The 27,651-nt window shown below is 51.4% G+C and overlaps 10 protein-coding genes across 10 annotated transcripts; 5 read left to right on the top strand and 5 right to left on the bottom strand.

Moving 5' to 3' along the window:
- Positions 1 to 1,153: 1,153 nt before the first annotated feature.
- Positions 1,154 to 1,678, bottom strand: BJY04DRAFT_223617 (uncharacterized protein; the record flags this gene model as incomplete). Its single annotated transcript, XM_073717744.1, has 1 exon — positions 1,154 to 1,678. One exon carries the CDS (start codon positions 1,676 to 1,678, stop codon positions 1,154 to 1,156), a length of 525 nt encoding a protein of 174 aa, XP_073565687.1.
- Positions 1,679 to 2,927: 1,249 nt separating this feature from the next.
- On the top strand, positions 2,928 to 3,626 carry BJY04DRAFT_223616 (uncharacterized protein; the record flags this gene model as incomplete). Its single annotated transcript, XM_073717743.1, has 2 exons — positions 2,928 to 3,091; positions 3,194 to 3,626. 2 exons carry the CDS (start codon positions 2,928 to 2,930, stop codon positions 3,624 to 3,626), a joined length of 597 nt encoding a protein of 198 aa, XP_073565686.1.
- A 787-nt stretch (positions 3,627 to 4,413) lies between these two features.
- BJY04DRAFT_223615 (uncharacterized protein) lies at positions 4,414 to 4,841 on the bottom strand (the record flags this gene model as incomplete). Its single annotated transcript, XM_073717742.1, has 2 exons — positions 4,414 to 4,708; positions 4,771 to 4,841. The coding sequence occupies 2 exons, from the start codon at positions 4,839 to 4,841 to the stop codon at positions 4,414 to 4,416; spliced, it is 366 nt and encodes a 121-aa protein (XP_073565685.1).
- Positions 4,842 to 8,777: 3,936 nt separating this feature from the next.
- On the top strand, positions 8,778 to 11,009 carry mfs56 (putative MFS multidrug transporter; the record flags this gene model as incomplete). The annotated part of the gene is made up of 7 exons (XM_073717741.1): positions 8,778 to 9,096; positions 9,143 to 9,482; positions 9,534 to 9,546; positions 9,592 to 9,627; positions 9,677 to 10,178; positions 10,234 to 10,880; positions 10,932 to 11,009. The coding sequence occupies 7 exons, from the start codon at positions 8,778 to 8,780 to the stop codon at positions 11,007 to 11,009; spliced, it is 1,935 nt and encodes a 644-aa protein (XP_073565684.1).
- BJY04DRAFT_200967 (flavin-containing monooxygenase) lies at positions 10,565 to 12,925 on the bottom strand. The gene is made up of 7 exons (XM_073713015.1): positions 12,743 to 12,925; positions 12,658 to 12,686; positions 12,574 to 12,604; positions 12,221 to 12,521; positions 12,045 to 12,171; positions 10,933 to 11,986; positions 10,565 to 10,881 (listed from the first exon to the last, which is right to left on the bottom strand). The coding sequence occupies exons 1-6, from the start codon at positions 12,909 to 12,911 to the stop codon at positions 11,090 to 11,092; spliced, it is 1,554 nt and encodes a 517-aa protein (XP_073565683.1). The 5' UTR covers positions 12,912 to 12,925; the 3' UTR covers positions 10,565 to 10,881; positions 10,933 to 11,089.
- Positions 12,926 to 13,829: 904 nt separating this feature from the next.
- BJY04DRAFT_223612 (uncharacterized protein) lies at positions 13,830 to 17,104 on the top strand (the record flags this gene model as incomplete). The annotated part of the gene is made up of 5 exons (XM_073717740.1): positions 13,830 to 14,032; positions 14,098 to 14,257; positions 14,311 to 14,482; positions 15,411 to 15,601; positions 16,832 to 17,104. The coding sequence occupies 5 exons, from the start codon at positions 13,830 to 13,832 to the stop codon at positions 17,102 to 17,104; spliced, it is 999 nt and encodes a 332-aa protein (XP_073565682.1).
- A 321-nt stretch (positions 17,105 to 17,425) lies between these two features.
- On the bottom strand, positions 17,426 to 19,246 carry BJY04DRAFT_232110 (serine hydrolase domain-containing protein). The gene has a single exon (XM_073719691.1). The coding sequence runs from the start codon at positions 19,236 to 19,238 to the stop codon at positions 17,532 to 17,534; it is 1,707 nt and encodes a 568-aa protein (XP_073565681.1). The 5' UTR covers positions 19,239 to 19,246; the 3' UTR covers positions 17,426 to 17,531.
- Positions 19,247 to 20,530: 1,284 nt separating this feature from the next.
- BJY04DRAFT_223610 (uncharacterized protein) lies at positions 20,531 to 21,571 on the top strand (the record flags this gene model as incomplete). The annotated part of the gene is made up of 1 exon (XM_073717739.1): positions 20,531 to 21,571. The coding sequence occupies one exon, from the start codon at positions 20,531 to 20,533 to the stop codon at positions 21,569 to 21,571; it is 1,041 nt and encodes a 346-aa protein (XP_073565680.1).
- Positions 21,572 to 21,765: 194 nt separating this feature from the next.
- BJY04DRAFT_150785 (NAD(P)/FAD-dependent oxidoreductase) lies at positions 21,766 to 23,124 on the bottom strand. The gene has a single exon (XM_073708879.1). The coding sequence runs from the start codon at positions 23,022 to 23,024 to the stop codon at positions 21,777 to 21,779; it is 1,248 nt and encodes a 415-aa protein (XP_073565679.1). The 5' UTR covers positions 23,025 to 23,124; the 3' UTR covers positions 21,766 to 21,776.
- A 624-nt stretch (positions 23,125 to 23,748) lies between these two features.
- BJY04DRAFT_223608 (ankyrin repeat domain-containing protein) lies at positions 23,749 to 26,903 on the top strand (the record flags this gene model as incomplete). The annotated part of the gene is made up of 5 exons (XM_073717738.1): positions 23,749 to 23,858; positions 23,917 to 24,210; positions 24,257 to 25,087; positions 25,363 to 25,817; positions 26,401 to 26,903. The coding sequence occupies 5 exons, from the start codon at positions 23,749 to 23,751 to the stop codon at positions 26,901 to 26,903; spliced, it is 2,193 nt and encodes a 730-aa protein (XP_073565678.1).
- Between the last annotated feature and the right edge of the window lie 748 nt (positions 26,904 to 27,651).

The raw sequence follows: 27,651 nt of genomic DNA, 5'->3' as shown, positions 1-27,651 counted from the left end.
CCCCCCCCCCTTGTTACCTCACAGAGGAGTTTAGGGGTAGTCGGTACCACCTAGCGATTATAGATACCCCTCCCCTTCCTACCACAAGGTGATACATGTCCTTGCACGTGAAGCACGCGCTGACCATTGCATGGCCGGAAGCAAATTCAGTTTACCTCAGCACCTACGTCCTACACAATCATTGACGGTTCTTGCGTTTACAGCGGACTGTTCGTTATCTCGCATATCCTACCCAATGCTCTCGATGGCATTTTGTATAATATGGCACATGTGACTAACTATACCTCTATCAAAAAAGCCCCACACCCAGTGAGACCTCCATCATTGTCTTCTCGGCCTCTAGTATTCAGTGCACTTTCTGGGAGTAAGTCACCCCGGCCATAGTCTGCCACCCTTTATTCAGAATGGATATCTAATAACTTAATCTGCGTATCTCTACTTAGGACTAGAGACTGCACCAGTTCTGACGGCAGCACCCCAATCACCACCGGTCCTGGCCATATTAGCTTTTGGCTCTAGCATCCCGATTAGAAGCTTCAAGTGTGAATCAGGCGCCTGAGTATATTTCTGATAGGAACTGTGGTGATGACGGCTAATACTACTCGGTGCCTGGTACTGCTTTCTTTGACTTTAGTCGTTCCCTTTACTTTGCACGCTTTGCGTTTATCTGGAAAGATGAAGAAGAGCTAGTATATGGGTCTGATGTGCGTATCGAGATAGAACTATCACTAGGTAATACATGGCCTGCACAGGGACTTCCTTACAATTTGTGAACTGCTGTGTCCTTAATCCTATGTCTGTATCAGAAGCCACTGCCGAACACGAAGTATTAATGCGTGTCAGTGGTACATATGCGGTCGTCGCCCTTGTCAACATTTCTGCCAGAGCCTTCTCTAATTCTTGTATTTTCACGGTGAGCACACGGCAGTGCCTTGAGGATCATAGTCTTCATGGCACCTACAGGAACGATACAGCCAACATTCCTGGATATAATAAGGCTCTGGACACGGTTTACGTTCTAAAACTAAAGAGTGCAGCTCAACGTTTGCAAGAGTGGTGATTCAACATCGTATTTCTTCTACCTCATCCTAACCTCAAACTAGAGTTCCCTATATCATTGACAGTTGTGCATGTAGCTGATGAGATTTATCCATCACATCAACCCATAGGTTGTTGCGCAACCGTCCGCTTTGGCCCACGGGCTTGGTTCCATTCGTGGCTTATAATTCGCAGTCGTTCCAAACGGAACAATTCTATCTTTTTCAAGTATAGCAAGGACATCGACAACGTAACTCTGGCAGTAGACAGGATGCACTGACTCGCAAGCGGCGCGTACTCTAGCTTCGTCCGCGGCCGGGATCGTGCAGATTTTCTCACTCGAATCGAACGCAAAATTGTCTACACGTCTATCGGCTTCTATGGTAACCTCATATGGGGCGCCGACTGGAGCAGTTCCTACCGCATGGTAGTACGTGCCCCAGACCGAGTCGGGTGGACAGAGGATTAGTAGCCAGTGCTGTGGGAAACCGGGGCCTGCCTCTGGAGGAGGCGTGCCGAATGCAATGTAGAGATCTAGGACGTCTTTCATAGTTACCGTCGTAGCTTGGATCTGTCGAGCCGGAGATTGGTGCTGTTGCATGGTGGAGCTGGCGATGTTTGAGGTTGTCTTGGTATCCATTTTTGCTTGTAGCTCTGCTAATACATGGGGTTTGGCGTATTATATACCACCTCATGAAAGAAGGGCATGTACTCGATTGGTAATTGTGGTAAGGGACAAAGGTTCTGTGGTACAAGAAAGAAATTGGCTCTTTGATGCTTTGTTCCTTCCGTGAGCTGCTTGGCTTGCTTGCTCTACAGGTCCCTAGGTGAACAAATATACGGAATGCTGTTGCTGGCTCTATCTGAAAGCGTTGAGCATGGTGTAGTGGAAGTATTCCCTCCGACGTATTGTAGATCAGTTCGTATGGTTCATTATTAGAGTCTGATAGTTTATATGACAGTGACGAGGCCAGCCGTTACCAAGACCACCCAGAACTAGTGGACTAGATACGGGAACGTGCTGAATACTGATATTGAACAGGTGTAAGCTGAACCAGAATGCGGCGTGGCCCTTTGAACGGCGCTCTAACCCAAGTGCTGATGCGCTGCCATCTTCGTTGCTGGAGTTACACTTGTGACGTTTTAAAGAAAGTAGCGCAAATGGGCAAGGCATTGCGAACACGGAGATGACTGAAATCTCTAACAATGACCTACTTAATAACCTTGATCAAGCTATCTACTTTGTCTGGTCTGCGTTGGGGTGCAAGGTATGGTCAACCACGACGGTATACGGTAAATTCAAATGAAGGTAGAGCATGTGTAGCTACCAACCAGACAGGTGTACCGAAATAGGAGCCTTGCAGCCGATGATCAATACCACAAATGAGAACATACCTCAAGCTCACCCAGTCTCATTCCCTAGTGCCGATTCACGATTGTTTTCACATATGAGCTATCACAGGGTACTATCAAAGCCATACATCAAATGCTGAGTAATTGTGCTGGCGGTACATTGGAATGTCCAGTACTTGGATATGCGAATAACGGCGAATGTAAGTGTTCTGTTCAGAAACATTTAATTGCGTCGGATTAGTGTACCAACGTCGGAGTGTTGTTTTCTGGTTCTTTGCCCTGACGCAGTGTACAATGGGCTGATACGCCTTGCTTTGTCTTTCTGAACGAGTCCTTTGTTTGGGTCCTGTTATAGACGTAGGGGCTCTGCTTTGCTGGCCCTTTAATTGAGTCCGTTCCTCGTTAGACAGACGAATATATTATGCCTGTATAATCCGTCACATAAATCCGTCAAGCACTGTACCGTTTTCCAGAAATCTGAGAGCACCAAGACCACCTACAACCCCACACCCGTTAATTATCCAGCAGAAATAATCATGGCTCCCAGCATCGTCTTTCTCGAGCCCTACACCGTCGCTCCCTCCAGCAGCGAGCATACGCATACTCTCATCCTCCTCCCCGACCTTGGATGCTGCGGGGAGCGCTTCGCCAAAGAGTTCCTTGCCGCCACCAACTTCGCAGAAGAACTCCCAACAGTAAAGTTTGTCTTCCCGACCGAAGGCAGAAACCGAGTCAAGGCCCTGAACCGCGCCAAAACGAACTCCTGGTTCAATCTTGCCTCCTTTGGACACTGAGATGAGAGGCCCGAGCTTCAGACTGAGGGTCTTCGGAGTACTTCCCGGTTTCTATGGAATCTTGTTGCTGCCGAAGCAAAGATCCTTGACGATATCGGTGTACCGTCCATCAATGGCGGGTATGACCATGTTATCATCGGTGGCATGGGCCAGGGTTGCGCCGCATCCATCATTGCGCTTCTGAGCGGCCGAGACGGCGAGCAGGTCTGCCTCGGAGGCTTCGTTGGACTCAGCGGTTGGCTTCCACGCTATCACGAGCTGTTGCTCGCCACGCCGTTTGGAATGTGGCGCAGTCACGAAAATTGTGGACTTAATACTTGGGACGATCAGTGTGAAGTGATCAACGAGGTGATCCGATCCTACACGCTTGATCTGGATCCTTTCAGTGGCGCTCCTGCGCAGCTGGAAACCGCTGTTTATCGACTTTGGTCAGGAGGATGATGCCGTGTTGCGTGATGAGGGGTGGTCGATGTGTAAATATCTGGAGAAGGCAATGGGGTTAACGTGACTTGGATGGAGTATGCCGAGCTTGCGCACTCATATTGTGCGGCTGAGATCGGCGATGTCCTGGGCTTCCTTACGGAGGTAGTCGGTGTCCCGGATGAGGATGAGGAGGAGGAAGAAAAAGTGGGTGTGGCATCTTGGATGTACGGCGCTGCTCAGAGTCTGTTGATCAGTGCGATGGCGAAGCTGAGGCTAGTTTAGAATTGTGCATGCATTCGTGTACCGCTATTCGATCTGGTAGGACTTGCCGGACTGCCACTCGTTAGATGATTAGAGCCTATAAAAATAGTTCCCCTGCTGATGCTTTTCGTGACCTGCCGCTAGCCTTACATGGACATAGAATTCACCCAATGGCAAACAGAACGTATGTTCCACTCAAGGTAAATGTCAGTTAAAGGACTGCAGGCAATGGACCCCTTGGTGTGGCCGCATAGGCACGCAAATATCGAAAGATCATTACTGAACCGCACTACCAGCACCAGTCAACTATAGCCATCAGAGAATGGTGGGGATATCATTGTGTAGTGAGATGAAACTGCAGACTACCCTGATCTCCTAATGGTAATAACAACAGTGAGTACGGCAGAGGCTAGAGTGCAGAAAGTCCGAGGCCATCACTACCACCGACAATGCGACGACCAGCCTGCGAGCTGATACCCTCCGGGGCTGCTGCAAAGCTTCATCTGTCTTAATCTCGGACCCACCAGCCATTATGCCATCTGCCTCAGAACCTCTTTAACTGCTTCGGAGCGCGATAGGTGATAGTGACATGGCAGGCATGACAGTTTTCAGTGCCAAAGCTTCCCTTGTGGTTGGCACAGGTATCCATGATTGACTTTGCGGTATTTTGCAAGGTCTGGCCGCTAACTGTCTGGTCACCGGAGCCGTTCGTCGCATAGATCATATAGCAGTTGCCGAAGGAGAACTGGGCCTGATCGCGGTAGGTACGGTTGACATCGATGTTGCGAAGAGCGACCTGGCAATCGCTCAAGCTGGGATTTCTGCTGGACCCCTTGCAGCTGTATAGGCAATAGGAAAAGCTCTTTAGTGCTGCACTCAACGACAGGGTGGGATAGCTTACTTGTTGTCATAGACATAAGCATGGCTGCCATGAGCAAGGAGGCCGACGCTGAGAATAGAAAGAAATCGCATGTTGACCACTCAGGATTTCTGAGTCAACACGATGTCTGAGGGGGCTCAAGGGCCCACTATATATGCCCTCACCACCCATCTGCCATGGAAACTGTCGGGGAGTGCGTCTAGCTTGCGCGCGGGCTGGACAAAGGCCGCCCCCTCAACCAAAGCTGCGGGGTGTCTCGGTGAAGTGACAATAGATGATGAACCACGTAGCCTGTAAACGTAGTTCGCTGTCCACCGACCCCGCTAGCATGCTAGAGGTAGTAATGCAGCAAGAAAGATGTTCTGAATGTGTCCATCAGGCCGGTAGGCGCCGATGTATCCTGAGATCGACTACCACTGTCTCATGCTCAAGTAAGTAAGAACAGCACCCTGCAGATCCGGTGTCATCGCAACACGTCTGCGCAACAGAGATGCCGAGCACGCGGGGGACAGGCCCGCAGACTATTTTGCATCTGATGTGATATGAGCGGTTCGGCTGGGGTTCTCTCCGCCATTTGTCGATTGAGTGCGCTCACCTCTTCCAAAGGGACACCTCGAGAACCTCTCATCTCGGAGTTTCCGCATTTCAAGCTGCCCGACAACCGAGGGATCGACGGTCGTCTTTCATGTCTTTGTCCTCAGGTAAACCCAATCACACGATATCAGCCAACAATACCATATCTAGAGCCCTAGAAAATAGAGTGTTCTCTATCTGGTGGACTGATACTACGTGCAAGCGGCTGGGGCCATTTGTGCTGGAACATGACCCACAGGCAGACTACATACATGTATTTCTTGCCTTCTAGTGCCCTTCACACATTGATTAAGGGATCGGCGTTCTACGACAATAGGCGCAGGCCCAACCCTAGCTAGGCACACACGATAGAGGACGTTTGATGGGCATGGCACATGAGCATGGATTTCCTCAGGTTGGGTGTATGACTGGAGCAAGACCACAATGCTCTCTTGGTCCTATTGTCTATGTGGATATAGTTGCATATTCCAACAGATGGCTGCGTAATTGTTGGTCAGTCGAATCCACCGACGTTCTTGGAATGACTCTGGCATTTCCCTATCACCTAGTCCCCACGAAATTGCCGTTCGGTCAGCCACGGTCCCGCAGGCCAAGGCACTGGGGAGTCAGGATGCTCACATAAATATGAGAGAGTCTCCCACATCATGCGTGACTCATCCCAACTGTGAGAGTCGGTTCAAGTAGTCCATACAACATTAAGCTCCTCCTCCTCCTCCTCAGTCTTGGGTACCTTGCTCCCACCGGTGCCGTCTACACGAACAAGTAAGTTGACCCCCGCCGTTTCCATCGACCCCGACTAAGAAACCCTGTGAAAAGCTGTCGAGGCTCTAGCAATCAGGTCAGGCTCTCTGACTGTCATGCCGCGCTTGACCGAATCAATCGCCAGCAGATCTACACCGATCAGGCTCAATTTTCGGTCCGGAGCTGTTACATGATTTATGCCACCCATGATTCCGGTCCTCAGGGGCTCCGCGGCCAGATAATTTACGACACTGTAAATGCCATCCTAACCAATTGCAAGCGCCACAAGGGTAGCTTTGGCACCAACAACTGTGAGAAATGCCATGTCACCGTGAACTTCAGGGTGCCCTGATGTGGAATTGTTGGATCTGGGTCAGGCCGGTTACTGGAACGAAGTCTTGCGCGGCTCGGACAATGTATCTATTGCTCTGTGGAGAATAGTTGTAGCGAGCTGTGTGTCTCCAAGTACGTTTACCGGCCAAGAAGTGAACTCTCTCTTCGAGTAAGGAAAGCATGGAGCAGTGCACGGGGTGGCAGGACAACCTTTGGCTTCAACAGTAATTGAGTAGGAAAATAAACCTTCTGATAGCACGGATGGTGGAAAGTGAACAGAGGACGCAAATCAGGTGGAGATCGCTTCTTGCTGCCATTTCAATTGACCTCCTACAGACCATGGAATACGCTGCTGGTGAACTAGGATTAGGGAGAACTCTACAACCCTTTGTTTCCCAGCTGATCGCACTGTGAGATTAAGAAAGGAATCTGGCGCTCATTACGGCATAGGAAAATAAGGAAAAAAAGGTAGCCCACTTCTGCATCTTTCGGTGGTCTGAGTGGATAGAAGTGTGTGTCCTGGAAGTAAACAGCTGGCATCACATCAATGAGGTTATACAGGAACGATGATCACTTGTTTGAACCGCAGAAAATGTTTGACCGCGGTTTTGACAGGTTTAGTGATTCAGCAGAGAGGCACACCTCTAACCGATCTCACTCAATCTCGTGGGGAGTAGACTGGAAGATCCATCTATTTGCGCGAGGTCATCGCTACCTGCTAGAAACGGAGGTGAGTACTTACAGGCGGCCATTTTCAAACACGAACATAGTATCTGTTGGCTGTCTCAACTCCTTTGTCTTAGTGCAGACTCACCCTCAAGGGGGCCGAAAAGGCCACAGTTTGCAGCTGGACTGCTATCATCCTGGCATCTTCTATTCGCCTCTGTTTCCACCTACTGCCCGGCCGTGTCGCCGTTTTCGAGGCTTACTGTATCGCATACTATACTGCTTTCTGCTCTTGCTGACCGCTATATTGTCCCTGGTGTGATTCTCTGCCGTTATCTGCCCTGCTTACATAACCCTTCCTCCGCATTATTCGTAGCTACTTAAAGCAGTCTTCCGATCAGACATACCAGGTCGTGGGAGAGAAATTTTTTATAGCGACAACATTATATGACCTGAGTGGGGAGCCCGCAGATGGGCACTGGGTCTCGAGTTTCCCTCAACTTATCCATCTCCTTGGTGAGGATAATGTCTTCCTCAGCATATATGAAAGCGATAGGCGGGATCGAAGGAAAGTTGGCGTTGCAATCGTTGGAGCGACAAGTCAAGTTTGGAACAGCTCTTTGACCTATGACGACCATTTAGACCTGAATGAACTTCCAAAAGTCCCAGCACCATCAGGCGCGGAGCGCATCAAGCGTATTGTGTACTTGGAAGAGGCCCGAAACCGTGCTCTGCAACCGCTGGATGACCTTGCAGTGCGATTCGATCGAGTCCTATTCTTGAATGATGTCGCCTTCGAACCTATCGAGGCGTTGCAACTCCTTTTCGCTACAAACGCCCACCGCGATTCGGATCGAAAACCGCGATCCCGAGCTGCCCGCGCCGTCGATTTTATCAATCCTTTAAGTTCTATGACACGTACGCCACGCACGATCTGGAAGGCTACAGTATGGGGCTGCCATTTTTCTCCTAGTTTTCCGATTCTGGCCACGGACAAAGTCGCAAGGACGTGCTTGCTGGAAAGGATGCTGGCCCCGTTCGCAGCTGTTGGGGAGGGATGGTGGCATTTGACGCCCAGTTCTTTCAGCGGGCCAGGAACATAACAACATGGGTTGAGGTAGCAGGACCAGAACTTCCAGCCCGGTTTCGTACCTTGCAGAATGTGAATATCTTTTGGGATGCGTCCGAGTGCTGTCTCATCCACGCCGGTATCCCAGCCCCGCGCTATGTTGTGGATGGAACCTCCGAGACTGGCATCTATCTGAACCCCACGGTTCAACCCTCGTCGGGACGAGGTGCCTAGAACGAGCGTCGAGGACACAGTCTTTGTCAACAGCGGGAGCAATAAAGTCGGGTCCTTCCAATCAGTCGAGAGAATGACCAGTCATGGTGGCTTTTGTGGACGCCGGGGGTTACAGATCATTGCTCTCCGACACCAACGGGGCGGAAAGGGCTGGAGGACGGTGCCAATGCCAACGGGATAGTCCTGACCACTATCATTGAATTTCCATCAGATCAAGCTTTCGGGATTCAATAGGTTACCTACCAAGGTGGATCGAGTGGCACTAATGGTAGTGCCCTAAACCGAAAGCAGCATCCATATCGTAGCTTCAGCCACGCAGGTGGGCTACATGTAGTCCTATATATTTGGTCACTGCCCCAGGGTTTGCCCCCCATCTTTCATCACTTTTGCAATGGCTATCTACCTCTACCGCAAAATCAAAGCTTCCAGGGAGGCGAAGAGACAGTCTGATCTGATTCCGTTGGAGAATCATCATTCCAGCCCTTTTGAGCGCGACGAGAACAACAATAACAACTCACTCTCTCTGAACGATGTCACCCACCGGAACCCGTCCGAGAAGCAGGGAGTCTCCCCCGAGGAGCAAGCCGAGAAGCAAAGGCGCCGAGCTTACCGATGGAAGCTGATCCTCAGCCTATTCATGCCCTATTTCCTTGCCTCAATAGATTTAACAATCGTCGCGACCGCTGTCCCCTTCATCGCGTCGCATTTTGGTATGTCTTCTTCTCCAGCTGCATCAAAGTGTACTAACTTTTGTAGATGAACTCGACGAACTGAACTGGATCGTAACCGCCTTCACCTTAACCTCCACAGCCCTCATTCCCACATTCGGCCAACTCGCTGATGTCTTCGGCCGGCATGCTGTCCTCCAACTCGCCACTTTTCTCATGCTCGCCGGAAGTGTCTTTTGTGCCGCTGCCCAAACATGGGGTATGCTGCTGTTCGGTCGCGCGTTGCAGGGTATGAGTGCTGCTGGGTTGTTGACCATCATCATGATTATTCTCGCGGATAATGTGACTCTGGAAGAAAACGCGAAGAACAATTCCATCTTCGCCTTTGTTAGTGGTGTCTCATATTCCATTGGGCCTGTTGTTGGAGGGTGAGTGAATACGCCCAGCAAATGCTTGACATGTTTGGCTAACTTGGGCAGATATTTGACCGACGTATGTCCTGGTTCCTGACAGTGAGAAATCTGCTAATATCATCAGGCGAACTGGCGATATTGTTTCGTTATCTCGATCCCGGTACGCTTCAGGAGAAACTGGCCTATGCCACCTTGACTGACACTTTCAGATCGCTTTTGTCTCGCACATCATCATTTTCCTCGTCTTGCGCAAAGAGCTCAAACCGGGCAACTGGATGTCGAATGGTTCTCCCGTATCATCCTTCTTCTCCGCCCTCGCCACAATTGACTTTGTCGGCACAGTCCTGTTCCTATTCGGCGTGGGTCTAATCATCCTCGGAACGTCGTGGGGAGGGTCGACATACCCCTGGGTTTCCGCTAAAGTTCTTGCACCTATCGTTATAGGCGGAGTATGTTTTGTCTCGTTCTTTGTCTACGAGTACTTCCTGGAAAGTGGTGCCTTTGCTCGCATTCTCCAAAGGCAGAGACCTATGCTCCCCTATAGTCTGTTTCAGAGACGCGACACAATCTGGCTTGCGATCCTCGAGTTCTCCGCTGGTGCTGCGATGTATTCTGTCTTCTACTACGTCGGGATATACTTCACCCTTGTTGAGGAGTACCCAGCAAGCAGAGCCGGCGTACAGCTTCTCTACTATATTCCGGGTCTAGGGGGTAAGGATATCCTCCAGCTTATCTTTACTATCAGTCACACTAACAACAAAGGTAGCCGGCGTCTACCTAGCCGTCTATCTCTGCAATAACCCCCCGGCCCAAACCTTCTTCCCACTAACCCTCGGAACCGTCGCCGAAACCATTGGGTTAGCTCTCGTCACCTGGGGCATCCGCACACAGCAAACGAACATCATCAACGGCATGATGGTTCTGGCGGGCGCCGGAACTGGGATCCGCATGATGCCTGCAAACCTACATGCCGCCGGTGTCTGGCCTGATCGTCTCGCTGCGGCGCTTTCCCTCAACCGATTTGCGCTACCTTTTGGCGGTACCATCGGGATTACAATCATGGGCAGTGTGTTCAATAATAAACTATCGGGATATATGGGCTCTGGAGGGGGTGTGTCGGCGCAGGATCTCGGGCATGGAGGCGCGGAGTCGTTGGACTATATTAACTCTTTGCCGGCGAGTGTTCAGGAAGAGATTCGGCGACGTGGTAGAGCCGCGATTATGTGGGCTTATATTGCGATCTTGCCAATTCTGGGGTTGAGTGTGATCACGGGGTTGTTTATGGGGAATGTGTGGATCAAGAAGAGGAAGAGGAGTGACGGTGGGCAGGAGGTGGGTGCAGCCCAAGGAGATGAAGATAGCAAGGGGCAGAGCGAGGTGATTTATGTGCCGTATCTCTGGGCGCTGTTCAGGGTTTGTCCCTTCATCCGTTGCTGTTGGCGTGCTTGTTACTGACGATTGTAGGGCAATGTTGAGCAGTACAAGCATGTCAGTCAGCCTGTTCTCCATCCTGACCGTGCTGCCGCAGACAATTCCAGATAGCATTCTTCGAGGCGGTTGGCAAACTGGCCTGTTCCTGCACCTACGACGATTGTCCTCACTCGAAATAGAATATCCATAGACTACCTCATCTCCTGGACTTCCTTGACAACCTTGAGAACCTCCTCCCTTGCACCATCCCACTTCTTCCTCCTCCCGTCAAACAGCCGCCACGTATGCGGGCTGAAGATGCTATACATCAGCTTGTTACAGAACACTCTATTGTTTAACCAAAATCGCCATCCATCCATTCCGTACCCAAGATGTCTGTACACATTCGCTCCGGCTGTCTCGTCAGCCCAGCAATACCACTCCGGCTGCACAGAATCAGGATAGACACTGCCATTCTCTGCAAGCGATGTTATCCATTTGTAGTGACGGTCCACTTGCGCCCTCATTGTTTCCGCCGGTGGTAACTCGACAGCGTCCTTCCAGACCTGCGCGAGCGCCATCGAGGCGAGGTCGTAAACGTGGAAAACGGCCATTTGAAAGCCAACACCGCAGACCCACGCCAGCGAGTCCGGAGAGTCAAGCGAAAAGATGTTCTGGTACAGCTTTGGAAGAGGCTTGGTACCGTCTTGGTATAGGTTCCGAAACTCGGGTTCGTAGTCGCCCAAGATGGAGAAATCTGGTTTATATCCAGTGCAGAAGATGATCGCGTCTAGGTTGGTGACTGTCGTTCCATCTTGTAGGAGAACAGTCCGCTCGTCAACAACCTCGATTAGATTGGACACAGAAATTATCTTCCCCTCATGCATGGCGTCCACGATGTCCTCGTTCATAAGCGGAAGACTCTGAGCGAACGGCGCCATGTTCTCGTTCAACCTCCACTCCGGCCGAAGGGTGTGAAATTGATTTTGTATCTTGATGAGAAACCAATTGGTCAGGCTTGGAATCATAGCCAGGTACTTTTGCATCATCTGCATCTGGACCCAAGATGTGTCGGCGTCGAGGGGTTTGTTCTTGAGCCATCGTTTGAGCTTTACCACGGTTCAATCAGCTTTGTATACATCAGCAACGCCCTAGGTGGGACCTTACGAAGATAGCACCCCTCCGGTGACTCAGGTATATTTTGTCTGCGACCCCGACTAGACTCGTTGCTGTGTCTCCGGCTGAGTTATTCAACCCAACGACCATCACGTTCTTTCCCACAAAATCATCTGGGCTAGTAGAGAGATTTAGTAGACCGGAATCAAGTAAGGGGTGTCTCGTACTTCTTGAATTGTTGCGAATGAATCACTGTGCCACTAAACTTCTCAATTCCTTTTATCTCTGGGGTCACAGGAAGCGCACCAATGCCTGTCGCTAGCACTACTCGATCAAACTGTCTTACAGTGGGCTCGGTGCGCTTGGTTTTGCTGTAGCGCAGGCGTAGTTCCCAGCAATTCGAGTCCTCGTTGCGTGTTATTTTCTCTACGATGGTATTGGTTTCGATCGAGCGATGGAGATCAAAGTGCGACGCGTAGTCTTGAAGGTACTGGTGTACATCGGCCGCCAAAGGATATACAGGGGTATCTGATCCACAATCAGGAATGAAACCGCCGACCATGCCTAAGACCAGTTATACCTGAGCTATACGGAAAGTCGGTGAAGCAAAACTGGCCGAATGTTAGTTACGGAACAGCAGCGTGAGGTTGTCAGGAATTTGTGCCTTGTATTTCGACCGATTCGCAACTGTACCTATACAACTGTCACCATTGGGATCACCATGCAAAGCCTCGTCGCGTCAAACATACTCCTCATGACCGTTGTCTTGTTCGGGGTCTCTTCAAAACTCCAAACCCCACCGATCGAACTACTGCGCTCGAAGCCAGTCACTTCGAACCCCTCTTCAGCGAGATTCTTCATAGTGGCAAGGCCGGCGGCCCCTAGCCCGACCACGGCGACCGTCGCGCGATCCGGCATGGGGAAGAGTAGCGATGAAAATATGAAAGATGAAAGGTTACTCAGTTCCGGCGGCGACAGCTTGGTTTTGTAGGTTCATTGCCTCCCTCCCCGGATTCGGGCTGATGGTGCTCAGCGAATCATGTAGTCTGCACATGGCGCGGCCAAGAGTAAGCCATCATGAGCCACTATGAGTGATTGCCTGACAATGTAGCGTTGGGCTCTGGTTCGTGGATATAAGATTCCAGGGTCTGTCTATAGGTATTTGGTATAGTCAGTGACTGAAAAATGTTGGCCCTGCGGCTGAAGCTTGTCTCAATTGACCCATTTTTTATTTTAATCAGTAAAAGAACGTCGGCGACGATCCGCTAGATACCTGAAGTCCGCCATAAACCTTTCTCAGGGGTCGTATTGGAGCTCGATACCTCTCTCGGCTGATTGCTATATTTGATATCATGATCCTTCCGCTATTGAACAGTCTGTCACGGACGTCTATGATCGAACAAGAGAATATTCCACAGGGGCTCTGAGCCTCCAAGATATCCCCCCACCGGCCCCAGCCAGCGCTAGCGGATTGCCTCATTTTTTTGCTTCTCGGTGGCCGCGGCCCCCTACCACGCTCCTTGCGCTTGCACGTTCAACTTGCACTGTGGTGGGCGATGGCTACCCGCTTAATGTGTCTTCTGAAATGACGTACTGTATAACGGTAACTGATCGTTGCAGCGATAGGCTGTGTACATAACATAAAGCATTCAATTTCTGTGGCGGTTTGTCAGGCGCAAACCGCTCGAGTGGATCTGCTGTGGGCTGCCTAAACTCCACCCTTCTTGTTTTTAGAAGTTTATAAAGCTGTAGAAGGTCCCCTGAATGGCTTACATTTTTTTCTTACTTCCGTCGCCAACCTCCTACCGATCCAGCTCTCTTTCCCTCCACTACAAGATGGCTTCCGATGCTGTCGCATTCGCAATGGTCGTCTGCGTCCTGAGCATTGGGAAACGAGCGTTGTCTCTGCCAAATGACGCCTCTCCTCAAGAACTATCCATCCGGGACTTTCCGCTGAGATATCCGCTGCTGTTCAACATGTTCTCCGACCTTTACGTTATCTTCACCCGACGAGATATCATATGCGAGGACCATCTTTTGTCAAAAGACAGCGAGGCTTGAGGGGCTACGCTCGTGCAGTGTTCGAAAGCCTTTAATCAGTCAGTGACGGTGCCCGAGTACTCTGCGACCTCGACGCCGGCCAGCGCCACAGTCAGGCCTTCATATCGCAACGACTCCTCCGCACCACCTGCAATACCACAAATGGACCGGCGATCCCCGCAATCAACCCCCATGAGCGCCGCCACTCCTTTCCTGAGGGCCCAGTCACCAAGTCAAGCCGATTCAGCTACATAGCAGACCGTCTGATAGTCAATAGTCGCCGCCAGCAGAGGCTCATTGCGAGCACCTCCCAACATATTCGCTAGCACAAGCGGGTCAAAGGTCCATCTTCGAGTTTGAGTTTATCAAGGGACTGATTGAGCCGTCGGACATAGCTACTCGATACATAATGCCCGTTCCTCGGGGGCATGTCCGTGGATCGTCTTCCGGTACTGCGGTGCAGGTAAACGGTTGAAGAAGAGGAAAACTCCGAAAGGCGTCGGGGCTTGAACAAGAGGGGGGGTTTATAGGCTCCATATGAGGCAGGCGCGGTGGATTAGTTCGGGTGAGGCACGCGTCGCTACTTCCAAGATGCGACGTCGAGACACGATGGCGGCTCCTAGGGTCTTCGTTACTCGAGTCGCCTAGGGCCTTATGCGCGCTTTCGCTCGGTAACGCCTACCTTTGCCTTGTGTGGTATAGCTTGGTGGTTGTTCAGACCTCAGCCGGGAAGCGTATTACGCCCTGGGACACATTTCGGGACGTCGCGGACCTCGTCCATTGCCGCTGCACATTCCACGCGCTGGAATTTCGTTATGTCGACACCTGTGTCGAGGGCGTATGCATTGTATTCGAGTATTGTTGTTACCTAGTTCAATCGCCTCATCAAGGGGAGCTAGTCAATGTTGGTGTGAATTGTCAGGAGTGAACACGTCGATATTAGAACCTTCATGCCTTGTCGCTCCCTATTTACCATTTCCCATTTTACTTATATGCCCTTTCTTAGGACCCCGAATTCCACCCTGCCTTATCGCCAACGACACGCCGTTGCCAGTTCATACATAATGGACAGACCATCAGCACGAAACCCGCTGTCGAATCACTCGAAGCACACCAATTATAGACTTACATGATCTCACTCCGAGCTATCTATGTCGGTGCCGGCATGAATCTACCCTTCATCTCTTCGCAGTAAGCAAGAGAACTACCCCGCGATGATCGAACGAGCGATATGTGCGTTGACGATGTGGTTGGTGTCTGACGACGTAGATATAGCGATAACGAAGAGCCGTCAGCCGCGAGCCTTGATTGCCACCAGCAATGGGGTACTCTACCATAGTACGCACCATCAGGGTCATTGGCTTGCTGACGTTTTAGGGACTTTGCTCGGTGAGCCAATGTCGTCAATCAGGAGTATTAGCACCAAAGAGCAGCATGCTCTCGCGCCCATCCCGGGAGTCCACCCCGACGAACAGGGCAACTCCAGAAACCTCTTCTTCACGGTTGCTCCCCGACAAGAGCTAGATGATGAGAACAACCATGACAGGCAGGATCCGCAGGACCCTGTGGTCAGTGCACTGCCTTCTTGATCCATATGCATGGTACGTCTGCCGGGTGGCGGATGGAACCGCCTATCGTGAGGATATGTAAAACTAGGATCTTTGCGGCTCGCGATTGGCTTCGGCGTATGCCATGGGCCCGAGCTGGAGGCTTTTCAGGCTAAATCGGCTAAAGCGAAGTGAAGAGAAGTGAGCGAGGAGGTCGGCGACCAAGGCTTGACATCTTGCCAAGTTGGATTCTGAATGAGTTTACCGGAAGCGGACGAGTTCAACATGGCGTAGGGTGACTGATCGGGCAGACGATGTCTTCAGTGCTCCTGGTGCTCTCTGTTGGCACGGGATCCTCGAGCATGACAGTTGTAATGCCTAGTCCGTGGAAAGACCATGTCGTTGAATGCTGTGGAGCCAGAGGATTTCATCGATTCACCCACTTCAAGGACGGCAGTTGATGCTGAATACTCTCGGTACGAGTTGGCGCTGATGTCGCGGAAACGTGCAAATAGGAGATGCAACTAGACTCTCCCTCTCAACTCCAACAATACCTATCAACGCTGTCAAAGCTGTCAAACCCCGCATCTTACACCAAGCCAAGCCTCGCTGAGAGCAGATTAATCAAGCTTGCCAGCCGTACCCCGCTGCATTTTGACCTCTGCAGCACATACCCCTGTCCAGGAATGTGGGGGCTAGTTCGTCAGCGCGGGGAAGCTGATGCTATGAAGGAATCCGATTGTTCAATTGCCATAGAGCCAAAACTATAAAAGGATTGCAGATATAGTGTCGGGGAGCATCCGCGTTGGTTTACCAAGCTGACAGCCAAGGATTTGTGATGAATTCTTGTTCTGGTTGGTTGGCCTAGACACTCCTCGTTGTATGGCATCATGAGCAGTGGTAGACATGTCATTCAGCGCAAGATGCGACCAGGTCTGGAAGGAGACGGCCTACATCCTCAGGTCATTGTAGCGTTGGAAATAGGTATAAATATGGCCACGATGCCGGCCAGTGTTGGGGTTCTTCTCCAGCAAGCAACAAGACTCCACCGGGTGTTTAACTTAACATCTACTCCTTACTCTATCAAGGTACGAGAGCTTCCCTGTCGCCTTGGACATTCAGCTAACAGCAACAGATCACTTCAGAGCCAACCCTCTACCAGACCTCGTAAGACGCCTACCAGCATTGGCTCCCAACCAACAGAATTGTTTGATACCTCATGGGGTGTTCGACAGCTAACGCTGGCTCTAGAAAATGATGTTCCCTTGGGGCGATACCGGCTGCGCTGGATCTACCACCGGCAGCGGCCAACCCATCGACAAAGCCCACCCCTGGGGCGACACTGGCAGCGCCGGTGCTGGCGCAGCCGCGGGCGAGCCGATTGACAAGGCTTTCCCTTGGGGCGACACTGGCTGCGCTGGTAGCGCCGCTGGTGGCGGTGATGCTATCGACAAGAAGTTCCCTTGGGGTGACACTGGTGCGCCTGGAGGTGCTGGAGCTGGGGGTGAGGAGCTCCCCAAGTAAATATTTACATCACTTGGATTGAGATATGAGATGTTATGAGAGGTGGATGATATAGCTTAGTTCGGTGTATCTAGTCAATACAAGCCACTCGTTTTCCACTGCTGTTGTATACATCTGTCCAGACCAGACTTGATCCCACCCAAGGTTGCAGGTTCCAATCTTTCAATGCCTTGAAATTCACGTTTGGACGGCTATTCACTCCTGCAATACCCTACCCTATACCTTTATTGGGCGATGATCGCCCAGGGCTTTACCGTCAAGAGCATGTCATGTCATACCTTTCCAGGCCCTTATAAATTCGCGTCTAGTAGCATGCATGCACCTATTTCCGTTTGCTCAAAGACGTCTTTTCTTTGCGTAGCGTGCTCTCCTTTCAAGCGACCAGCGAGGCGTATGGCCGTACAAGGTTGATTCAGGTCTATCAAGTCTAGGCAACCTTTTGGAACCACTCTGGCTCAGTATCCTTATCCCACTTCCACCGCAGACCTGTGCAGACACCATGGTCATCGACCGTAAAATCCAGGAACAACTGTTCCGTATCCTTGATAAACAACTGCTGGCTCTTCCAGTTATCTTCACCCTCTGGGTTAAAGCTGTACACGTCCGTTTTGTAGAAGAGCAAAGGGAGTTCAGAAGCAGCATGACCGTTGAAGACGATGGAGAGGCCTTCTGTCTCCACATCAGGAGAGTCTGGTTGAGCAACAATTCTCAGTTTAAAATGATACTTGAATCCACGATACTCGCCAGCATAGGTACTCAACTTCCTTGTGAGGTCATCCACACCCCGTCCCTCCCTCCACGGTCTCTCAACCTTTTCCGCGTGAAAGGCAGCAGTCAGCTCTGCTTCCTTTCTTGCCCACTCAATCAAATCAATCTTAGGCTCCAGGTCAAACAAAGCTTGGATGAGCAGCTGAGCGGTCCAGTCACTAGCATCTCCCAGATCGCGTCCATTGGTCATCGTCACGACAGCGCTTTGTGTCTCCGGAAAGGTAAACACACTGAATAGAGACCCCCTCATACCACCGGTGTGCGCGACAACCTGGACTGGCTTTGCCTTATGCTTCTCCGAGCTTCCCAAAATATGCTGTAAATGAAGCCTCTGGCCCTTCTCCCTCGTGAACCCATTCCCGCTAAAGGCACTAACCATCGATCCTGGGATCTCAGTCCGGAACCACCCCATTCCGTATGCGGCGTCTTTACTCACGCCGGGGTCATCGGCGGGTCGAGTCCAGTACCCCCGTCGCACGCGAGTGATCTGTTTGAGCGGGTTGTTGGGGATTCGTCGTTCGTAGTTGGGATCGATCTCGGCTCGCTCGGCATCAAGCACAGCGAGGCAGAATGTCAACATGTCATCGAGCGTACTCCGCATTCCGGTTGCAGCAAGGAGGGGGGCATGGTCATAGCACGGCCATGCTTCGTCAGGAACTATTAAGACCTTCCCATCACTCGTTCTGAAGGTCGGCGGCGCAACATTATTTCCTCCCTTCGCCTCACGCTCAATCTCCTCTCGACTGACAGCTGTTCTTGTCATCCCCAGCGGCGCCAGAATCCTCTCCCGCACCAAGTCCGCAAACTTCATCCCGCCCACTCGCTGCACAACCAGGGCAATCAATCCGACAACAAGGTTGTTATACCCCCACTCAGTGTTAAATCTCTGCTTTCCTGTTTTATCAACGGTAGGCATTTCATTGAGGATATCAACGACATCCTCTTCCCCTGCTAATATCGTCCCCTTGGGGCCAAGAAAAAGCATGTTCGGTGCAGTGAGACCGGTACTATGACGGAGGCAGTCGATGATGTCTGCCTCCGCGCCGATTCTTGCGTCGCCGCGAGGATTGAATTCAGGGATGTATTTCGACACAGGGTCTGTCCAGGAAAGCTTTCCTTCGTCGACGAGAATGCCGACAGCGGCAGAGAGGAACATTTTGCTGACGGAGCCGAGCATGTAGATTGTCTCTGAGTCTGGGGGCTGAGGGAAGAGAGTGGGGTTGCGGGCGCCCGTGCTGCGTTTGAAGATGACTTTCCCGGCGTGGATAACGCCAAAGGTTTGTGAGGGGGCGCTGCAGATAGATTGGACTTGGTGGATTGCCGGCAGGGTTGCCTCTAGGCGAGCGACGGTTTCTGAGTCGGCCATTATACGAAGTATACAGCGAGGTTGATGTCAGTCAAGATGGAGCCTTGCGGGGTGAGCTGATCTTATATGCATAATTCGCCCGATAAATGGCCGGGGTAAGCTGGCTTCCTATTACCCTAATTACCCTAATACGGGCATTCCCCGCGCCGGTCATTCATTACTACTCTTCTCCAACCCATCTGAAGCTATCTACACAGTTCTTACCCACGCAATCTCTTTCAACTTACCGATCGTTATCAGCGCAGCTCTCCGGCTGACCGCCACTGTCGGCACCCTTCATGCTGTTTCTTCTGTTCAGCATCACAAAGACCGTTATTCATGAAGTCTCGGTGTGCTGTTCGGGGAGACGTCAACGATGCGATCGGCTTATACAATGCTTGGTCATGTTGACGCCAACTGCGACCCAGGTTTCAATAACAAGTTCCTAACTTGAGATCTCAATTTAGTGACTTATTTGTCCGCTTTGACAGGAGCATCGAGGAAACGTCGTCACCGCACCGACCAGGTGCCTTTTGCGAGGCGAGGTGCGCGATGAAGGCGGCATTGGCCTCTCTATTCAGTAATCGTATGGCCAACACGGAACTGCGATCCGGGCCATGATGTTGCCGTGACGCCAAATATCCTTTACTTGACCAAGATGATTACTCAACGCGAGAGGAACCTCAACTGGACGACTCGGTCAAAGGAGGATACGTGATCGAACGAACCGTCCGACAGCAGTCTCGAAGTGATGAAGGCGACTTGACAATGCGAGTTGATAATGCCAATGTTCATTCTGCCGTCGTTGTCCCTTTGCTCGGTGGTAAGCCACAGGACTCTCCTTGAAAAGTGCAGAGATGGCCTGATGCACGCGCAGTGCTTATTTCAGAAGACCAGCGAATGCTCTAGCACCATTGACTGTGAGGAGACATCAGGTGCGAAACAGCTGTTGGAGGGGGGAAGCCACGACTGAGAAGCAGCAGCTCGATGGTCGCCATCGTGAGTTCCCGGGGCATCTGTAGAGTCAGTGGGCAAAGTGGATGTTTACAGCGTGTTCCTATTTGCCACAACCCCAGATCAACCTTTCTCTCACCGGTGGCGAGGAAGACGCTCCAAGGTCGGAAATCATCTCCTAAACCTTGGGAAGGAACGTTCAAACCTACCTTGGTTGTTCCATCTGGAAGGAACGCGTCGTCTGTCGTCTGTTTACAGACAGCTGCCACCCAAATCCCCCATCACCAAAGCTCTTCCGATCCCTATCTTGCCCTCGTTTGCAATCTACATCTATCTATAGCATATCTTATCCCATCTCCATGCCTGATCCTCCACCCCCAGACGAGAGCTACCGCATCACCGACAGCGAGGCGCGGATGCTCGTCTTCCGGCGAGAGCAGTCTCCCCATGGCGTCATTTGCGAGGTCCTCCCCGACTGCTTTACCGTCGCAATCGCCAGTCCCCTAGCCGCAGTGGTTCTTCCTTGGCTCCGGCCCGAACAGCTTCTCAACAATATCGAGTCTCTTGTGTTCTTCCTCCAGCGCCAGATGAGTCCTTACTTCCCGCAGGACAGACCGGTGCTGATCGCCGTGGCTTCGCGCTATATCGAAAGGGATATGCCAGATGTTCTTGGCATGCTTCGCAACTCCCTGTGGCAGTTCAGTTTCCCCAAGATGATCCAGTGGTACGAAATAGGGCCCTCGGTGGTCCCTGAGAACGGCATGGTGACTTTGAAGTTCACCCAAGAGGAGGGAATCCCTAACTGTATTATTCGAGGGTGTCCGTTTCCAGCGTCGGTCTTCTGTGGTGATCAGCCTCTGTGGTATCCTCACGAGATCCAGCCAGGTCCCTCTATTTTTAGAGTCCCCTACAAACACCCAGCTCTGCGCCAGCCTCCACGTCCTTGCGCTCCATCCCCTTGTCTAAGAAATCGGGCGTATACACCAGACAACCAGGACGAGGACAAACAAGCAGAGGAAGACCGCTCAGGTCCCACCGACTCTTGTTCACCAGGCCCTCCCTTACTCCCTATGAGCGACGCCGGTAATACCGACGATGAGCTCTCCACTGGCTCTGCGAATCCAATATCTAGTGAGTTGCTAGACAGGATCTGCAATGGAGGAACATCCCTGTCAACCGACGAGGTCTTGGGATTTGAGGAACTTGTTCGCGCAGTGAGCAGAAGGTCTCCTACACCAGAACCCGAACCACTGCCAGCTGAATCGGAATCCGTCAAAGACCCGATGCTGTTCGACCAAGAGCCACCGTCTTCGCCCCGACCTTGTCATGCTGACCTGCCGGAGGCTTTGACCAGCACTGTTTTGAAGGAGCCATGGCGGTTTTCGCTTTTCCGTCCTTGAAAATCGTATGGACGTCGTGGGCGCGAAGGTTCGAAGCGATACTGCAATATACTTAGCGACGATGCGATAATCCCCGACTGTACTATTTAACGGCTATGCTCGTATGAAACGTCGACCAACGTCGCTATGGAGAGTCAACAAAGGCATCGGTATTATGTATTATCTATTAAGTAATTTTAGCTAGAACAACAGGTAGCACACCAAATCAAGTCTCCTTCGCCCACTGCTTCCCACTCCACAGATTACCCACCGTCCACAACCAGTAGTCGCGCCCCTTGATCAACCACACGAAGAAACTCGGCATCCTGTACCCTTTCGCCGCACCAACACCCTTGCTCTTTCCGATCGGCACAAGATGCGTCTCGCTGTCGTCGGCCTTGAATAGCCGATCTTCGCCCGAGACTGTCTGTCCAGCTTCAATCAGGAGATCCCGCTTGATGTTAGCACCAAGCACAGGAATCGCCTCGGTAAGGATGTGGATCGCCGGACGGGCATAGTCCGATGCGTCGCCGAGGGCATACACGCGCGCACCGGCTTGATCAACACGGAGGGTCTGCGGATTCGTCTCGACGCGTCCATCAGCGGCCTTTAAACTGTCACTGACAAATTCGGTGTTTGGCGGCGTGCCATAGGCCGGGATGTATAGATCGGCCTGGAGTGTTTCGCCATTGCTGAGTTTCACCTCGGTTTTCGCAGTGAGTGCATCCTTTCCTGCTTCGAGGGGTGACACGGAGTCGACCTTGACTCCCTTCAACACGTCGACGCCGACCTTGGCGAGGAAGTCTTCGCCTGTCTGCGCGATTGCGGGGCGCAACACAGGTAGGATCTGGTCTGAGGCAGTGACGACGGTGATCTTCACCTTGGCGTTGCTGTGTTTTGCGGAGAACCAGCCTGCGCGCCCGTTGAGGTGCTCGCCGAGCTCACCGGCTGTTTCGACTCCGACGGGGCCACCGCCGGCAATGACGATTGTTTTGGCGGTTGGTAAGGCGGAGCGGAATGCCGACCAGTGTTTCTTTAGTTCGGCTTCGCCGGCGCTGTTGAGGCTGAGCAGGGGAGACGGGGTTGATGAGCCGGTCGCGATGACGAGAGCGTGGTAGCTGATTTTCGTTTCGGTCTCCGTGGTGTCGGTGTTGGTGTTACCGAGCTTGGAGACGGTAACGACGCGGTTCTCGTGGTCGAGGGCTGCTGCGCGCCCGTGGATGAATTTGAATTTGGCGCCGTATTGGGTGAATTGGTCTTCCAGCTTGACGAAGAGCTTGGCCTGGTCGAAGTAGTGGTCGGCGAGGAAGGCGCGTGGAGTGGCGGGGCGGCAGATGATCTCTGGGGATGTGCTGACGATCACCACCTGGTAGCTGTCCGGCGAGGGCAGAGCGGGGATGACATGTTTCAGGGTGTAATGTGCGGTAGACACACCGGCGTAGGAGCCGCCCAGGATGAGGATTGTTTTGGACATCTTCAGTACTTTGCGAAGAGAATTGATGGTGAGATAGGGGCGTGTTTATTTATTCGAGAGAGTAGCCTGCAGCCAAGCTCCAGCTCTGATCGATCGGGCACCGAAACCGTTCAAGCTTTGTTACGCTTCCTCGTTCTCGTTCTCGTCCTGCAGGAACCCCTTTTATTTCGCACAATCACAGACTGAGTCAATAACTCAGCCGCAGCCAGAGCTTAACAATCAAAGCTCTGGCGCTGACAGAATCGTGGCTTTCGGAACTCGGAGATCTTCCTCGGACCTCTTTGGGGGCTGTTTTTCGCCGTCGATTCGGCGAGGTTACCAATGTCCTTTTGTGATGCACTTCAGAAGATTGAACCCGTCTGACATAATCTGAAAAGGATCCTATGTAGAGCCAGTTGCTTCTCGTCAGATTGGTCTTTGTTGCGGATATATATATTTCGGTACTTGCACAACTTTCCCTTTCGTATCGTCCCGGGTCGGATGATAACGCCACATCTGGAGGGATCTCTCAGGCAGCGAATCTGTAGTTCGAGAGAACAACAGCTTCAGTACCTAGTTAGACAGTTTTACCTATCATCACAACAAGCAGAATGCGGGGTCAACTGCACCTTCCAGTTCAGCCTTGCGCGAGGCTGAGGCTGAGCCAGCTCACCCTCACCACACGGTCGCGCTCGAATTTCAATTCCATTCTTCGACGCCATAAGATCCTACAAGTTAGAGAGCCATGAGCTTTGGATTTAGTACTGGAGATTTTCTTGCTGTTCTTCGCATCGTGAACGAGGTCCGGAAGCGCTTCGTCCACGCCCCGGAGCAGTTCCACGCTATCTCCGCTGAGTAAGCCGCCCTCGTTTCCCTCGCTTGGAGGTCAGGTCAGGCTGACCGTGGATTAAAGCACCAAGTCACTGTCGAATGTCCTGCGAGATATCGACGATATTGACCCTACTGATACACTAAGCGACGACCAGAAACGGCGCTTGAGCGAGATTTCTGGCGACTGTCTTGCTTTGCTCAAGGAGATACTGGTCAAACTCGACCACTACCAAGTGATTGGCGACAAACAAGTTGGAGCCAGTGTATCGCGTGTATGGAAGCGACTCAAATGGGATCACTCGGAGATAACAGCTTTTCAAGAGCGAATCCAAGAACAGATCTCTGCCTTCACTCTATTTCTAGCTGCCCTCAATCTGTAAAGCCCCTCGACTCCAAACTAGACTCACTGCTAATTAGAACAGAAACGTTGGTATAGCCACTAGGGAGATAGCTTACCAGACAAAGGAGACCGTGGGCCATATCCGACAGTATCAGCTTGAACAACAGCGCAACGAGATTCTGAACTGGCTCAGCAATATAAATTATGCGTCAAAACATACGGACAATCTCAGCCGACGGGAAGAGGGCACCGGAGATTGGCTATTGAAGACTGGCGAGTTCCAAGGCTGGATAGATGGAGACCAGCAGACATTGTTGTGTAAGGGTATTCCTGGCGCTGGCAAGACGGTGCTGGCATCAATCATAATCGATCACCTGTTGCAGCGGGTAAAAACGCAAAAAGATAATGGGGTTGCTTATATTTATTGCAATTTCCGTCAGCAGCATGAGCAGTCTACGGTCGACCTGATTGCCAGCCTACTCAAGCAATTAGCAAGCAGCAGCGCCGCCATACAGAGAATCTACAATCTCTACTTGCAGCACAAAAAAACGCAAACAAGACCCCGATTATATGAGATATCTGAGCTATTGTTTGCGACCGTTGGAGAATACTCAAAAACGTATTTTGTGATTGACGCCGTCGATGAATGTATCCTGCCGGATTCCAGTCGCTTTCTGTTTGAGATGTTCTCCTTGCAGAAGAAGCGAAACGTGAATATACTTGCCACATCGCGGAAATTACCGGAAATACTGTCTAAGTTTGAAGGAAGACCTGCGCTGGAAATTCGGGCCCATGAAGACGATGTGAAGCGATATCTTAGGGGTCGTCTGCAGGCCCCCCCGTCCTCTGCCCTTAAAGACTCGGACATACAAGATGAAGTCGTCGAGGCAATTGAGACCAGTGTGGAAGGAATGTAAGTACTGTGAGTTTGTAACTAATGTCCCGTCTCCAGCTCAGTCGGTTTACTAGGTTCCTACTTGCCCAATTGCATTTCGATTCTCTGAGAGGAAAACGATCTCGCAAGGCCATCCGCCAATGTCTGCAGTCTCTTCCAAGTGGCTCAACAGCCTACGACTCGGCGTACCAGGAGGTCGTGAACCGGATCGAGGCACAACTCCCCGACGAAGAAGAGCTAGCAAAATGAGCCCTGCTTTGGATCACTAGCGCTGTATCAGAGCTAAATACCAGAGAGCTTCAACACGCTCTAGCTGTGGAGCTAGGCCAGACCGACCTTGACGTGGACAACGTTGTGGCTATTGACGATATAATTTCTGTCTGCTCTGGGATAGTCACAGTGGACGAGCGCAGTGGTATAGTCCGATTGGTTCATTATACCGCGCAGAAATTCTTTAAGCGCTCCGTTCAAGTCTGGTTTCCGGATGCCGAATACCAAATTACGCTGATTTGCTTGACATACCTCAATTTTGACAGCTTTGGAGCTGGGGCTTGTGGCACAAGTGAGGAATATGATCGCAGACTGTATCAATACCCATTCCACGTTTATGCCGCAAAATATTGGTCATCATATGCGCAGTCAGTAACTCTGAGCCGTATCGAGGATCCTACCTTGCGATTTATTGATAGTCCCGCAAAGCTCGACGCCTGTGCACAGAGCCTGTTAACACGGAAGATACCAGAAACGGGTACTTGGTGGATTGAACATCCTAGACAAGTGACTGGGCTGCACATGGCGGTATTTTACCGTTGGGGAAAGCTGATCACCTTGCTGTTGAGAGGATTATGTTCAATCGACGCACAGGACTCCAGAGGCGACACTCCTCTGTTCTGGGCTTTACTTTACAGCCGAGACGAGGAAGCTAAAATGCTTTTAATGAAAGGGGCGTGTCCCTTCATCAGGAACAGGAATCGGTGGAGTCTACTCTCACTTGCTTGTCACCGAAGCGATGCTGAAGTTGTGATGCTTCTCCTAGAGAAAGACACTTCGTTGCATAAATTGGATGGCTTTGGACGTTTTCCGTCCTGGTATGTAGCATATGCTGGACGGGTGGAAGTCCTTAGATTGTTGTTGCGGAAGGGAGCCGATCCGACCGCACAAGACAAATCAGGTGAGTGTTGGCTTTGATTCTCCTGCAGTCTATCGCGGGGCAGGCATACGCAGTTGACACAAGAAGATGCCAACGGTTACAGCAAGAGCATCTCCAGATCATGATTTCGGCGAAATGGGAACACATTGGGCCGTTGGCTAACGTGTAGTCCTTAATACAGGCCAATCACTTGTACACGCGGCGATCAACAGTGGGAATATCCCTGTGATAGAGCTACTGGTCCGCAGTGGCGGGTCCTTAGACAGTAAAACTTCAGCCGGTGAAACACCACTTATGCGTGCCGTGTCGCAGCCTGCTGCTACTCTTACCGAGGCGCTCCTCAAACTGGGCGCAGATCCAAATCATCGAAATGCAAAAGGCGAGACAGCTTTGTCATTGGCTAGTAAGAGGGGCAACCCCCTTGTGGTCAAGACTCTCCTATTATACGGCGCTGATGTGGAAGTAAAGAATACGTCCGGTTATACGGCCTTGTTTTTGGCGGCCGCCGCGGGCTCCTGCGATTGTGTCGAGTTGCTTGCATCGAACGGCGGGGACGGAAATACAACTGATCGATTTGGTCGCACCCCTCTACATGCAGCTGCTACAGCTGGCCATATAGCGGTGGCAAAGTCATTGCTGGCATTGAGCGGGCTACAGCTCAATGCTCAGGACATATTTGGCTGAACGCCCTTGATTGATGCGGCAAGAAGGGGTTGTCAGGAAGTCGTTGAGCTAATTCAGAACGAGCAAATATGCAGTAAGCCCTCTACTTTGGAGATCAACCCCACGAGAGCACTATATATCTCAGCCGGCAGTACGATCACATGTGATATCTGTGTAATGAAAATCCCAGATGACGCTTTGCATGCGCATTGCCAGATCTGTGACGAGGGTGACCTTGATATTTGTACCGACTGCAGTGAATGTGGTGCGAGATGCTTGTCCGCGGACCACGTTTTGATCAAGGGAAAGTTTGTTGATGGGAAATTTGTGGTTGTTGACAGCTCCTCTGGCACCTCCGAGACTAAGAGGGACTGACGGGTAGTCTGTTATTGTACCTAGTTGATATCATCTTGGAAATGACTACGGTGGATATAGCTGGTGGTAATTGGTGGTTGTTTATGGATTACTTCGACATGACGAGAATGTACCCACATGCCACCCCTCTCTGAGGTCAACCTTAAACCTACCCCCTGTCCATATCTGAGCAATCATTCCCTCGTCTGATAGTATCACATGGTACCCGATTCGACATGACAGACTTTAAAGAAGATATCTCCAGGGAGGAAACCACCAACCTCATAGACTTCACCCGCGACGCTCTCATCGAAGCACGAGAGCAATGCTCTGATCCTGAGGCAGGGTAAGTGCACGCTTGCCCACCTGGATGGCATTTAACTGACTCATCAAGACCTACCTGCACAAAGGAAAT

This window comes from Aspergillus karnatakaensis (assembly GCF_047715665.1).
Source record: "Aspergillus karnatakaensis strain CBS 102800 unplaced genomic scaffold BJY04scaffold_75, whole genome shotgun sequence".
NCBI classification, from domain to species: Eukaryota; Fungi; Ascomycota; class Eurotiomycetes; order Eurotiales; family Aspergillaceae; genus Aspergillus; species Aspergillus karnatakaensis.
This window is presented reverse-complemented; position numbering and strand designations above follow the sequence as displayed.